The sequence below is a fragment of the Rhinolophus hipposideros genome (assembly GCF_964194185.1).
Source record: "Rhinolophus hipposideros genome assembly, chromosome: 26".
In the NCBI taxonomy this organism is placed as follows: Eukaryota; Metazoa; Chordata; class Mammalia; order Chiroptera; family Rhinolophidae; genus Rhinolophus; species Rhinolophus hipposideros.
Genome location: NC_138072.1, coordinates 21244330 through 21258401, shown reverse-complemented (window position 1 = coordinate 21258401; position 14072 = coordinate 21244330). Strand labels below are relative to the sequence as shown.

Genomic DNA, 14072 nt, shown 5'->3' with positions numbered 1-14072 from the left:
AAAAGCATTTTAATATATTATTTCCTGACGAATAAGTGGATTTTCTGAATTTACGTCATTAGAATATATTTGTAAACTGGAAGGAATTAAACAGAATGCAGTGAGTGTCAATGATAACATAGCAATTAACATCTATTTCAAAAACAAAACACAACAGCTAGTAAATATCAGAATTATGAATCTGGGAAGTTGCATCTTTTTTTTTCTTTTTTTTTTTTTTGGAAAGTTGCATCTTAAACCATAAAGTACGTAGGGCTTTCAAATGAAAATTGGTTGGTTTCTAAAGATTTAGACCATTGGTTTTGTACTAATTGATCCTCCAGGACCTTCAGGTTTTTCTCTAGATGAGTTTCTCTCGATACTGATGTTTTTAATTTAACATTATGTATGCATGAAAGAATGTATGATTTCTCATTTGAATATATTCATTATTGCTGTTTCAGGAAATCTAGAACTTTTCTTATGTGTTCTCTTTACAGTGGTGCAGGGAGAGAGAGTAGCACTTCAAATCATCTATAAACTAAAAATTAGTACCTCAAATTGTGAATCGCTGATGTAGAGAAATGTTTGCTGTTTATTTTAGGGGCCTTGATGCTCTCAGTAAAAAAGCAAAGGTTGCCACAGTGGACTTGCCCATAGAGTCTGTCAGTCTCAGCCTGCAGGACCTGATAGGCTACCTCCACCCGCCAGGGGAGCACCTGGAGCATGAAGACAAGCAGAACAGACTGAGGGCTCTGAAGAACCGGCAGAATCTCTTCCAGGAAGAGGTGGGTTTCTCCCCACACTGATGTCTGTTTTGTCGTTGGAAAGAAACTTCGTGGTGGAAAGATTCTCGGTCTGACATGTTGCATTTTGAGGTCTAGCGAAGCAGGCATGCTACTGTCCAAGGGAACTGGGCCTTGGAGAACCCTGCAATTGTTTCTGTTTCTCTATCAGTGAATATGGAACATGCCCCTCCCCGGCAAAGAAGATATTATTTTTCTGTCTGCTCAGCCGTCACACTGATCATTCGTTGCACTGCAGTTGGTTTCATGCTCGTTTATATAAAAACAGACTCTGAACATTTCTAAATAAATACAGGTTTGGCAATCATGAGAGTTTTCAAACTGTCCAGCAGGTTTTTCAGGGCTCCTTGGAGTTGCCTCAGATCACAGGGCCCTTTGTGTCGGGGATGGGAGCTATCTGGGAGAGGGCCACCTGGGAGGCACGGCCCCAGAGCTCTGCTTGGACTCAAAAACCCCACTTCTTCCTTTTGCATGTAGTAAGTCTCCATGTATGATTTTATTTCACAAAAGTTCTGCTGCTCCAAAGAGCTCAAGTGTTGTGTTTTAGAGAATAACAGAAGGACCGTATGATATGTCCAGGAGTCCTAATGTAGTATCAGAACTAGTGTCACATGTTCCAGAGTTTCAGTGGGAGGGAGTCAGAGCTGAGTTGGCAAATCAGGCCAGCCGAGCAAGTGTCCCATTCTTCCCAGTGCCTCTGTGTGTGGAATGATGGGTTTCTCTGAGTAACAGTATATAAGAAAGTGTTTAGAGAACATTGCTGAATTCCCATAATCCCTGATTTTATGTTCTTCTAGTTTTAAAACTGTTTCCTAATTTTCCAGCTAAAGCCTTTGAAACTGAAATGAATTTTTGAGGACTTTTCCATGTTTATACAAAAGAAATGACCTGTCTAAAGACCCTGGTGACATGAATGCGTAGGAAATGTCAACATAAACCAGTACAAACAACAGGGAGTAGTGTATGGGACTTTTTCTTTATAGATATGCCAGATTGTTAGACTATACTGAATTCATTTAATATCTAGTGAAACTAAAATGAAAGATTGGGCTGTGACAATTTGAAATACTGATTTGTGTTAGTTTTATTTTTCTTCAATTTTTCATATAAGACAATATGGATGGGGAGCTAGAAATGTTCTCAGCTCTATGAATTCTTGGAGTGAAATAAGTTAACTTAATTAGTCAACTCGCTGAGCTCTTCCTTTCTTGTGCTTTGCCTCATTTTGACAACCTTGATCTAACAATAATAAAAGCATAATTACAAAGATTTAGAAAGCATCTTACAAAAGCATCTTACAAAGCTCTAGAGTGAATCTTTGATTTGCTTGAAATATCTCTTTTCATGAGCTTCTGTTTGATTTATTGGATCTTCAATGTAATATTAAAAGTGAAATGATGATGATGATGATGATGATGATGATGATGATGATGATGGCGTCCCTGAGAATAAGGACGTGCTCTTATGCTTTTGTAGGACAGGAAAAAAATACCTTTCCTCTACTCATCTTAGGTTCATTGTCTGTGGCCCTGCAAATTAGACTCACAAGGGACAGTTTGCAAGAGAAGAACAAATGGAAGTTCATTAACACGTGTCCTGCATACGCACAGGAGCAGTCGGTGACGACTGACTCAAAGGAGTGGGCTTCTATAGCATTTTAACAAAAGAACAGTAAATATGTAGAGAAGTGATCAAGCAAAGGAAAGGGATTTTGTGCTTCTAGAGGCAGCAAAGCCTAGGAAGGTATCTATATGGGGGAAACTAATGGAAGATAGTAGTTAGTAAAGGTTGTCAGCTTACTATGTACACTCTGCTCATTGGTAAGAGTCTGGCCTTGTCCTGCCCTTCCTGGTGGAGAGAAGAAGAAAGGACAGAAGATTTTTCTTGTTTGCTTTTCCTCAGTTGTCTTCAGCTCAGAATAGTCCTTAGGCCAAAGTGCCGTGTTTCTGGGTGGCATACTCCGAGCCCCTTCACTTACTTCCAGTATTATTAGGACTGACTCATTAATCTAGTCTTAACACCTTGCAGATGTAAGTATGAAATACGTGTTTTCATTTGCTCTTCTGCTTCTATTTGAGAATAGCTGTCAGGATTTCAAAACCGCTTGAATTATTTCAGGAGCGTTTTCTTTTTTCACATACAGGATGAAAGGATAGTTTCTTCCTGTCCTGTCAATAAATGATCTCAATTTTCTTAATGATCGACAGACCTACTTTAGCCGGGTTTTTATTTTATTTTTAATTAGCATTGTGTGTGCAGAACCGCTTTCCTGACGGTGTTTTCTCTCACCTCCCAGGGGATGATCAGTCTCGTGCTTGAGTGCATTGACAGGCTGCATGTCTACAGCAGTGCTGCCCACTTTGCAGACGTCGCTGGGAGAGAGGCCGGGGATGCCTGGAAATCAATCCTCAATTCTCTCTATGAATTGCTAGGTAAGAAGTATGATGGGGTTTTCAAGACAACTGCTTATGTCTGGTTAAAATGATCACATAACACAGCGGTGTTATAACGTGCTTCTGACTTGAGGCTGTCAGTGTTTACCTTCGCTGCATTAAATCCAGCTCTAAAAATGAAATGGCCAGAGTGGTAGACTTGTCTTTGGTTAAGGGAGGACAGTTGTCCAGGGTGGCGTTGGGTAGGTGGGGCCTCTGTGTGGATGTGCTGTAAATACTCCCTTTTTGATTCTGAAGTGAGTCCCACAAGAGCCCCTCCGACTCCCCCTCTGTCCCATCTCGTCAGGGATCTCCCCAATCTTCTCTCGTCATTCTGACATCTGCATTTGCAGCTTCCAAACATTAAGGGACAAACAAACAAGCTTGACAAACATTAAGGGACACTGGCCATGACTTACACTGCATCCCTGTTGGCTCTGTGCAAACATAGGTCTATGTTATTTTTGGCCTGGACAATTCTTGTAGCTTCTACTTGTCTCTCGTCAAGGATTGTGAAGGGTCTCAGATTTTACCCTATGTGTGAGCAAGTGTGTAACCTGAAATTAGGATAAAAAGGGACAGTTTATTTCTCAGAACAATGGATGGATATAGCCAGAATATCAGTATTTTTGGTGATAATTCCTTGAGTCCCTGTCCTCACAGGACAATATGAAGGGGACAGTTGACAGCTGCACCTGTTGTCACGACTCCAGATTCATTCCTGTGTCACATAGATACTTTAGGTGAACAAGTGCCTTATCTCTGTGTGTTTGAGGGTAGAAAGGTTATGTATAGAGAGAATATTGTCATAGATAAGTCTAGATAATTTGCATTTTATTTGTATTTTCATATCAACTCTTTTGATAATCAGTTAGTTATCCCCTTTGACAGGCCGGTGTGGTCATGTACCCATGACTAATTACAATGTACAAAGAGAATTATAATGATTTTCCTGTAATCGTGGAAACAGTCTATTCCAGTGAGTCATCCCTTCAGTTTTATCCTTCTGGGCTACTTACCCTTCAAGCCTGTATTCTCTTTAACTCACAGAGTTCTTTGGGGATCAAGCCTGATTATTTTAGATCCTGATTATTAAAGTAGCAATAATAAGATCTACAAAATGCTGGGCACTCGGTAGGTGTGAGCACAGCTCCTCATCAAAATTGTTTCTCTGGTTTGATGGTTATAGCAACGTGGCCAGAAATGTGATTTTCCAATAATTTACCCATTCAAATGGAGAGAGAAGAAGCTGTGATTGTAGGTGACATGATTAATCTATTAGGATGGGTTCAATTGAAAATAATAGAATGCATCGACTCAGACTGATAAAAAAATGTTGATAATACCCATCATTGGTGAAACTGTTGGGTAATATATTGTTAGTGGGAATGTAAATGGACAACAATAAAAAAACAAACATCAATTGACAATATGCATGAAACTTTAAATGTATGTATCCTTTTACTCTCAGAAATTCTACTTTAAGACTGTATTCTAGAGATGTATTTGTACAAGTGTGGGAAGGATATGCACTGTAAAACTGTTTATAAATAGCATACAATTGAAAACAATTTTTCTATCAATAGGAGATTGGTTACATCAGTAATAGAGTACCTACCTTGTGGTGTAATCCGGTGTCATCACTGAAAATTGAGATAAATGTATAATTTGGACAATTGTACGAAACAGGCTAGATGGATGTTCTTTTTAGCATGGCGATCTAGGACATGGTCTTAAGTGAAAAGAAAAAGCAAGATGCTTATTGTATGCTTAGTAAGAGTCCAATGACATAAAATTAAAAATATGTAGAGAAAGATACATTCTTGTGCATTCACTGGGCATTTCTGAAAGGGTCCACAGAAAACTGCTACGTGGCTGTCTCTTGCGAGAGAGATCTTTTAGTTTTCTGTGTGTTCTATTACATATTTTTTTCTTAATCTATTTATATGCATTACCTTTATAATTGAAAAAAGCAGTTAACATAAGTGTGTAATGATAGAGTTCAGTGAATAAACAGAATGTTTATATGTCAGTGCACTCTCCATATATGTGTACACATGGTAGTTTTAATGGTGGTTTCCAGCAAATAGAATTATGAAAGATTTTGTAGTTTAAATCTTCCTTTGACTACTCTTGATTTTCTGTATAATACTGAACACTGATTTCATTCTTAGAAAAAAATAAATGAATACAAATCTTATGTTGACTTAAGCACCATCTCTGACAACGGTTTTTACTGAAATCAGTGTGATCACAAGATAGGCGGCCACCTATACTTACTTCACTTTGGCTGGAAAAGTCTCAGATCTGCATCAGCAAGTGGAGTTCAGTGCGATATTTTATCTGTCATTTACCCAGCTATCAAAAAGTTTGGTTCGAGTATCATTAACTCCAGATCCGTTAAGCCTCCTCCCCATTCTTCCAAATAGGGAAACAATAGGTTCTCTCCAGGGGTTGCATGTGAAACAGGCCACCTTCTTTTTCTTCAGGGTTTTTATTTAGTATAGGAAAAAGAGAGAAGAAGGCGGGGATAGTAATCCATAACAGCTTTCAAATATATCAAATGGATGTGTTTAATATGTATGTGTTTTAGGTAGAGATTGACATAATTGATGATTTTGATTGGTGAGATTTGTGAGCCTGACATCTGGAGGACGGAAGGATGAACTAGGCAGTGATGCCCATGGTTTGAGAAGCGTTGCTGTGGCACGTACTCATCCATCTTTTCCCACAGCCACACGGTTAATCTACAGGTGACTTGCCAGCCAGGATGGTTTTCTAAAGATGTCTGAGAAATGGCTCTTTGGGAAACTGTCTCTATGATGCTAGTTTTATAAAGCTTCAAAGTATGACACAAACAGGGTAAACTGCTGGGGTTTTTTTTAGTATGCCAGAAGTTTCCAGTTTCTGAGTCCTTAAAGATTGTCAGAGGGTACGGCAATTAAGGATTTGGCATAGTCAGATCATTCCCTAGGGACGTGGGAAGGCAGATCCTCCTAATTCTGTAAGCCACTGGGGAAAGGCAGGCGAGAGATGAAAATGAAGGGTGTTAGCTTCAGACGTGGGCATATCAGGTCTTATTCTGCATTTGTGCATACAGGTATTTCCTTTCTTGTTCTCCAGACATTTTATACGCAAGACACATTATTTTTTTCCAACTTGGTGGTAATCCTATGTCTACGAAATGGCAGTCATTTCGTAGTTATTGTTAATTGTTAATGGAAAATGATTTTATAACCACTTTTGTGAGATACCTACTTTCTTAATCTGCTTATACACTGCCAGGATCTTCCCTCTTATTTTTTCTAGGTAAGGGGGATTCAAACAGGAGGAGATTGTGGTCGGGGGGCAGCATAGCCAGACTCTGGAATCACAGCTACCTGCCTTTGAGTCAGCTCCTCTGTGAGCTGTGAGCACAGACATGCTGTTGTCTCTTTTTACCTTTTCCACAAGAATGTTGGTTTGCCTCCTGATAAGGTTGGAGAGGGAGGAGCGGAGATGGTGCAGCTCTGAGTTGGTTGTGTGGTGGCATCAGCCTGGGTCCTGGCAGTGGTTGAGGGCTGACTTTCTCTGGTGGGCATGTTGGAAGTTCTCAGCGATGTCCCTGTTCTTGTGACAGGGTCATCGCGGCTCTCTTCTGGGTGACTGTTGGATGGCTGTTGGGTGGCCGTTGGCAGGTCCTTCCCAGAAGCAGCTAGTGGTCTCCCTCCAGCTCTTTCCTGGAGTCTCCTACTTTCCTGATGACCACACTGGATGGACTCAGGGTGACCCCACAGAGGCGCTATCTCTCCACAACCTACGGGAAACCTTCATGTGTTCTTGGTCCAATGCAGTCATGTAGGCCAATCCACTCAAAGCATTCAGTGCGTCTCTCACCCTGGTGACTTCTAGGCAGGAGCCATCAAAGCTGCAAAGCTGCAAAGGAGCCATCTCCACCTGCAGGATCAGCCCTGCAAGCTCTTCAAGAAGTTGCCGTGTCACTACACTCCGATCTTCAGCAACATTCTGGGTTTTGTTTCCTTTTTTTTCTTTCCTTATGGTTTCTAAGACTTAGGAGTATCCACTTGTTAGTCTAAAAATTGAAAACATCTTTCTGGTTCTATCGTCCCCTCATTGGTCTGTGTTGTTCAAGGCCTGTTCACTCTGTATTTTTAAGCTTTGAGTGTGAACTTCTAGAGGGAACATTACTTTGGTTTCCTGCTTTATCTCCAGCACCTAGGACATCGAGTGGTACAAAGCAGGCCATCAGTATTTGCTGAATAAGTTGTAAAAGTGAGAGTTTTCTTAGAAGGCTTTTGCATCTCAGTTCATTGGTAATTTTTTGATTCTATGACTATTTTGAGAAATATTGAGTCTTAGAGTTTAAAGACACCAAAGCTGGAGGACACAGGGATGTTATGATATTAAATACAGTAATAATAATTGCAATAATAATTTTTTCAATTGACTGTCAATATCACTTGGTGTATTCTGATTGGATAAAAGTTCAGGAATTTAATTCATCAACATGAAAACATTTGGCTGAGTGAACGAGCACTTTCTTTTTAAGAGCTTAGCTCAGAACTGTTTTTATAGTACTTAACTTGTAAATACACATAACCATTGATACTCCATTAGACACTGGATGTTACTTATTCACTATATTAGGAAATCGCTATATTATATTATTCGCTATATTAGGAATCACTATATTATTCGCTATATTAGGAATTCACTATATTAGGAAATCTAAGTTTCAGGCAATGTGAAAAGGTGTAATAACACAGAGTATCAGATATAAAAGAGCTTAAAATATGTTACAAGAATACCTGTGAGCCATTGTATTGTGTTCATATTTTATTCAAGCTCAGATTCCCAGGGAAAACTACAGTGCCTGACACGTTTTCACCAGTATTTCTTAAATGAAGAAAAATAGTGATGTATAGAGGATGAAAGGTCTTAACTATCTTACGTCCAATTACCCAGCAATTAAAGAGTACTTTCAGGTTTAGCTTGCTTGCCCTGCATTGAGGAAAGGACGTTTGTTTGGAGTTTGTGTCTGTATCTTGAAGCACCATATACAGTTATCATTGGTCCTTGGAGATGAGAGAGGTATGCTGAGACATCTGATAGCAGCTGCCACTATAGATATTGATGCCATTTTGTCCTTTTTCTTATTGAAAAGCAGGTAACTTTATTATAGTATTTAATTTTAAAATGAATACATCTTTGTTATAAAAATTAGATAATCAAAGAAGAAAGGTGGAAATGACTTTTAAACTTAACGCCCCATCTTAGTGTGTAATCTTTTAAAACGATTTCTTTGAATGTCTATGCGGCATTATACACATATACATTTTGCACGTGCACATGCAGCATAACATTTTGTGTGTGTGTCAGTGCTCCACTGTGACACTGGCTGTGGCCCTCCTTGCTGAAGGTTTAGTTAGCTTGCTCCAAATTCCAGTTTGATGGGCTGAGGGGGGCTCAAGTCTTCCCTTTGATGTCTGTACATTGGGGGGTTGTGTGGTCACACTGTTTCCCACTTCCATTGCTTGCTTCTTCATTATCTGCGGCTGTTTCTCGAAGGCTATGTGATATCTCGGCTGCAGAGAGTCACCTCCTCACAGATCCATACAAACTGCCGTTCTTATTGAGCATTTGTGATTTTTAACCAGGATTTATTGTCCTGGGTTAACAGGATCCTGGTGAAGGATCATAGCACAGAACATGACCCTTCTTTCCCTCCTAGCTCCATTCATCTTCCCTTCAGTTTTTGAATAAGAATATTCCCCCTTTAGACCCAGGGAGAGCAGTTTCTCTGTTTCTATCCCAGACACTTACCAAGATATATTTCCCCAAAAGGCAGCTCTCATTGTCTAAGAAACGTTCTAAAAAACAATTTCTCCGTGCTATGCATATACTAACTTTGAGTTACACATTTACTTCACAAAAATGGAATCACACTCTTAGCATTCTTTTATAGCATTGTTTTCATGGATGTCTATATGGTGGTCTGCTTTTCCTGACTGTAAACCATCAGGTTTTAATGGATATGACCACCCAACTGAAGGGATGTATCATCATTTACTTAGTCCACACTCAGGGTGTTTCCAATATTTCTCAGTTTTAAACTGTTGTGAGAACTTTCTTGTATTTCTCTTACACTTTCCCATTATTTTACAAACTCACTTAACTGATTTCTTTCTAACTAACTTTCTGAATTATAATAATTCACACACTCCATTTATCTGTAAAACATACTGTGCACGTGCACACACACAGTAGGCATTCTGTTTTACTCAGTTAATATTTTTTCTTAGAAACACATGCATTTTAGAGTATGGAGACCTTCCTATTACTCATCTTTGACTTGTTAATAGATTTTCTAATACATTTCTGTCTCAGTGGAGTAGTGAGCCCCTGCTTGGCTTAATGTTGCTGATGTACTGCTGAATGTGATTTGTAAATACCATTCTTGTTAACATTTTTGAATTTACATTCATAAGTAAGGGTTCCCTCTGGTTTTCTTATATGCATACTCTGTTAGGCATTGGTGCCACACTTATTGCGTTTTGTAAAATGAATAGGAAGGCGTCCTTGGTGTCTTTACTTTGGAGAGGTTTAGTACAGATGATTTTTATTTCTTAAACATAGAAAAAAATTTTTGATCTTTGACATACTTCTTAATACTCTTCATAGTTTATTTTATTTAGGATTTTTTTTCCTTTAGATTTTCCTCTTTTGAGTCAGTTTTGGTGAATATATTTATATAATAATAATTAACATTTCCTAAATGTTAAAAAATTCCAGTACAGAGATACATAAATTGGCTGAGTTTATAATTCCTTTTTCTTTTTAATTTTGTCCTTTTTCTCCTTCTTCTTGATCAGAGTAGTTGGCATTTAGCTTATATTTTTAAAAGCCCTTGACTATATTGATCAGTCCTACTCCTTTAACTTATTACATAGATCACTTCTGTTTCTAATGCAATAATTTCTACTTTAATTGCTATTTAACTATTATATTTATTTGGTGTTCTTTCCCTATATTTTGAAAGGAATGAATTATTAGTTAACATTTTTCACTGTGTTGCTTAGCAGTTAAAGTGTTGAATTAATTTTCTCCTGAGCACAGTTTGACTACTACCATTGTTTGTTAGGTAGCATTCCTATTTTTAATATTTACTAGGTATTTGATAATTGTGGTATTGATTCCCTATTGACTCAAAAATTATTTAGGAGAAAGTTTAAATTTTTTAAGTGTTTGGGTTTTATTTTTGTTTCTGCTGTTGTTACTCATTTCTAGTTTCAAGATATTGTTGTCATAGCATGTGGTCTCTGCCATTTCTATTTGTAGTATTTAATGAAGTTTTCTTTGTGGCTTACTCTATGATTTTCTTAAATGTCCCATGGTTTTTTTTTTTTTTTTTTTTTTTTAATTTATTTATTGGGGTGACAATTGTTAATGAAATTACATAATTTCAGGTGTACAATTCCGTATTACATCATCAATAATTCCCATTGTGTGTTCACCACCCAGAGTCAGTTCTCCTTCCATCACCATATATTTGATCCCCCTTACCCTCATCTCCCTCCCCCCACCCCCCTTACCCTCTGGTAACCACTAAACTATGTCTGTGTCTATGAGTTCTTGTTTCTCATTTGTTTGTCTTGTTTTTGGTTTATATACCACATATCAGTGAAATCATAGGGTTCTCTGCTTTTTCTGTCTGACTTATTTCGCTTAGCATTATATTCTCAAGATCCATCCATGTTGTCAGAAATGTTCCTATATCATCTTTCCTTAACGCTGAATAGTATTCCATTGTGTATATGTACCACAACTTCTTTATCCATTCATCTATCGAAGGACATTTTGGTTGTTTCCATGTCTTGGCCACCGTAAACAAAGCTGCAATGAACATTGGAGTACACGTGTCTCTATAGAGAAATGCTTTTATATTTTTGGGGTAGATACCCAGGAGAGCGATTGCTGGGTCATATGGTAATTCTATTCGTAATTTCTTGAGGAACCTCCACACTGCCTTCCATAGCGGCTGCACCAGTCTGCATTCCCACCAACAGTGTATGAGGGTTCCTTTTTCTCCACAGCCTCTCCAACACTTGTTGCTATTTGTCTTGTTGATGATAGCCATTCTGACTGGGGTGAGGTGATATCTCATTGTGGTTTTTATTTGCATTTCTCTGATGATTAGTGATGTTGAGCATTTTTTCATATGTCTATTTGCCATTTGGAAGTCCTCTTTAGAGAAATGTCTCTTTAGGTCCTCTGCCCATTTTTCAATTGGGTTGCTCGTTTTTTTGTTGTTGAGTTTCATGAGTTCCTTGTATATTTTGGATATTAGACCCTTATCGGAGGAACTATTTGCAAAAATCTTCTCCCATTCAGTCGGTACCCTCTTTATTTTGTCGATGGTTTCTTTTGCTGTGCAGAAACTTTTAAGTTTCATATAGTCCCATTTGTTTATTTTATCTTTTACTTCCATTGCCTTTGGAGTCAAATTCATAAAATGCTCTTTGAACCCAAGGTCCATAAGTTTAGTACCTATGTTTTCTTCAATGCAGTTTATTGTGTCAGGTCTTATGCTTAAGTCTTTGATCCATTTTGAATTAATTTTGGTACATGGTGACAGATAGCAGTCCAGTTTCATTCTTTTGCACGTGGCTATCCAATTCTGCCAGCACCATTTATTGAAGAGGCTGTCATTCCTCCATTGTATGTTTTTAGCTTCTTTGTCAAAAATTATCTGTCCATATTTATGTGGTTTTATTTCTGGGTTCTCAATTCTATTCCATTGGTCTACGTGTCTGTTTTTCCGCCAATACCATGCTGTTTTGATTATTGTAGCCCTGTAGTATAAGCTAAAGTCAGGCAGTGTGATACCTCCAGCACTGTTCTTTTTTCTTAAGATTGCTTTGGCTATTCGGGGTCTTTTGTGGTTCCAAACAAATCTGATGATTTTTTGTTCTATTTCTTTAAAAAATGCCATTGGGATTTTGATGGGGATTGCATTAAATCTGTATATTGCTTTGGGTAATATGGCCATTTTAACTATGTTGATTCTTCCAAGCCATGAGCACGGAATGTCCTTCCATTTCTTTGTGTCATCTTCAATTTCTTTCAAAAATGTCTTATAGTTTTCAGCATATAAATCCTTCACATCCTTGGTTAAATTTATTCCTAGGTATTTTATTCTTTTTGCTGCAATTGCAAAGGGAATTGTTTTTTGTATTTCTTTTTCTGAGATTTCATTGTTAGTATATAGGAATGCAATGGACTTTTGTACGTTGATTTTGTAGCCAGCAACTTTACTGTATTCATTGATTGTTTCTAACAGCTTTTTGGTGGAGTCTTTAGGGTTTTCTATATATAGCATCATATCATCTGCAAAGAGTGATATTTTAACTTCTTCATTCCCAATTTGGATGCCTTTTATTTCTTTCTCTTGCCTGATGGCTCTGGCAAGGACTTCCAACACTATGTTGAAAAGCAGAGGTGATAGGGGACAGCCCTGTCGTGTTCCTGAACGTAGAGCAAAGGGCTTCAGTTTTTCACCATTAATTATGAGATTAGCTGAGGGCTTGTCATAGATGGCCTTTATTATGTTGAGGTATCTTCCTTCTATACCTATTTTATTAAGTGTTTTAATCATAAATGGATGTTGTATCTTGTCAAATGCTTTTTCTGCATCAATTGATATAATCATATGATTTTTGTCCTTTATTTTGTTTATGTGATGTATCACATTGATGGATTTGCAGACGTTGAACCATCCTTGTGCCCCGGGGATGAACCCCACTTGGTCATGATGAATAATCTTTTTAATGCATTGTTGTATTCGATTTGCTAAAATTTTGTTTAGGATTTTTGCATCAGTATTCATCAGAGATATAGGTCTGTAGTTTTCTTTTTTTGTGTTGTCCTTACCAGGTTTTGGTATCAGGGTAATGTTGGCCTCATAAAATGAGTTAGGGAGTACTGACTCTTCTTCAATTTTTTGGAAGAGTTTGAGCAGGATTGGTATTAGATCCTGTTTGAAGGTTTGGTAGAATTCACTAGTGAAGCCATCTGGTCCCGGACTTTTGCTTTTGGGAAGGTTTTGGATGACTGATTCAATGTCTTTACTGGTGATCGGTCTGTTTAGGTTTTCCAGTTCTTCATGGTTCAGCCTTGGAAGGCTATATGTTTCTAAGAACTTGTCCATTTCTTCTAGGTTATTAAATTTGGTGGCATATAGTCCTTCATAGTATTCTTGGATGATCCTTTGTATTTCTGTGGTGTCCGTGATAACTTCCCCTTTCTCATTTCTGATTTTGTTAATTAGTGTCTTCTCTCTTTTTATCTTAGTGAGTCTAGCCAAGGGTTTGTCGATTTTATTAATTTTTTCAAAGAACCAGCTCTTTGTCACATTAATTTTTTCTATTGTCTTTTTGTTCTCTATTTCATTTAGCTCTGCTCTGATTTTTGTTATTTCCTTTCTTCTGCTGACTTTGGGTTTCACTTGTTCTTCTTTTTCTAGTTCTTTGAGGTGTAACATGAGGTTGTTTATTTGGGATTTTTCTTGTTTCTTGAGATAGGCCTGTAATGATATAAATTTCCCTCTTATAACTGCTTTCGCCGCATCCCAAAAATTTTGGTAGGATGTATTTTCATTGTCATTTGTTTCTATATATCTTTTGATCTCTCCTCTAATTTCTTCTTTGACCCAGTCGTTCTTTAAAAGTATGTTGTTTAATCTCCATGTATTTGTGTTTCTTTTTGCTTTCTTTTCGCAGTTGATATCCAATTTCAAAGCCTTGTGATCAGAGAATATGCTTGGTATGATTTCAATCTTCTTAAATTTGCTGAGGCT

General features: G+C 37.8%; 1 protein-coding gene across 4 annotated transcripts in view; it reads left to right on the top strand.

Moving 5' to 3' along the window:
• The window catches only part of RYR2 (ryanodine receptor 2), a 567940-nt gene that overhangs the window by 296288 nt on the left and 257580 nt on the right, over positions 1 to 14072 (top strand). For all 4 annotated transcript variants that reach the window (XM_081039034.1, XM_081039033.1, XM_081039032.1 and 1 more), the window contains exons 15-16: positions 584 to 767; positions 3082 to 3217. In XM_081039034.1, coding sequence (XP_080895160.1) covers positions 584 to 767; positions 3082 to 3217 — 320 coding nt within the window. The remainder of the gene's footprint in view (positions 1 to 583; positions 768 to 3081; positions 3218 to 14072) is intronic.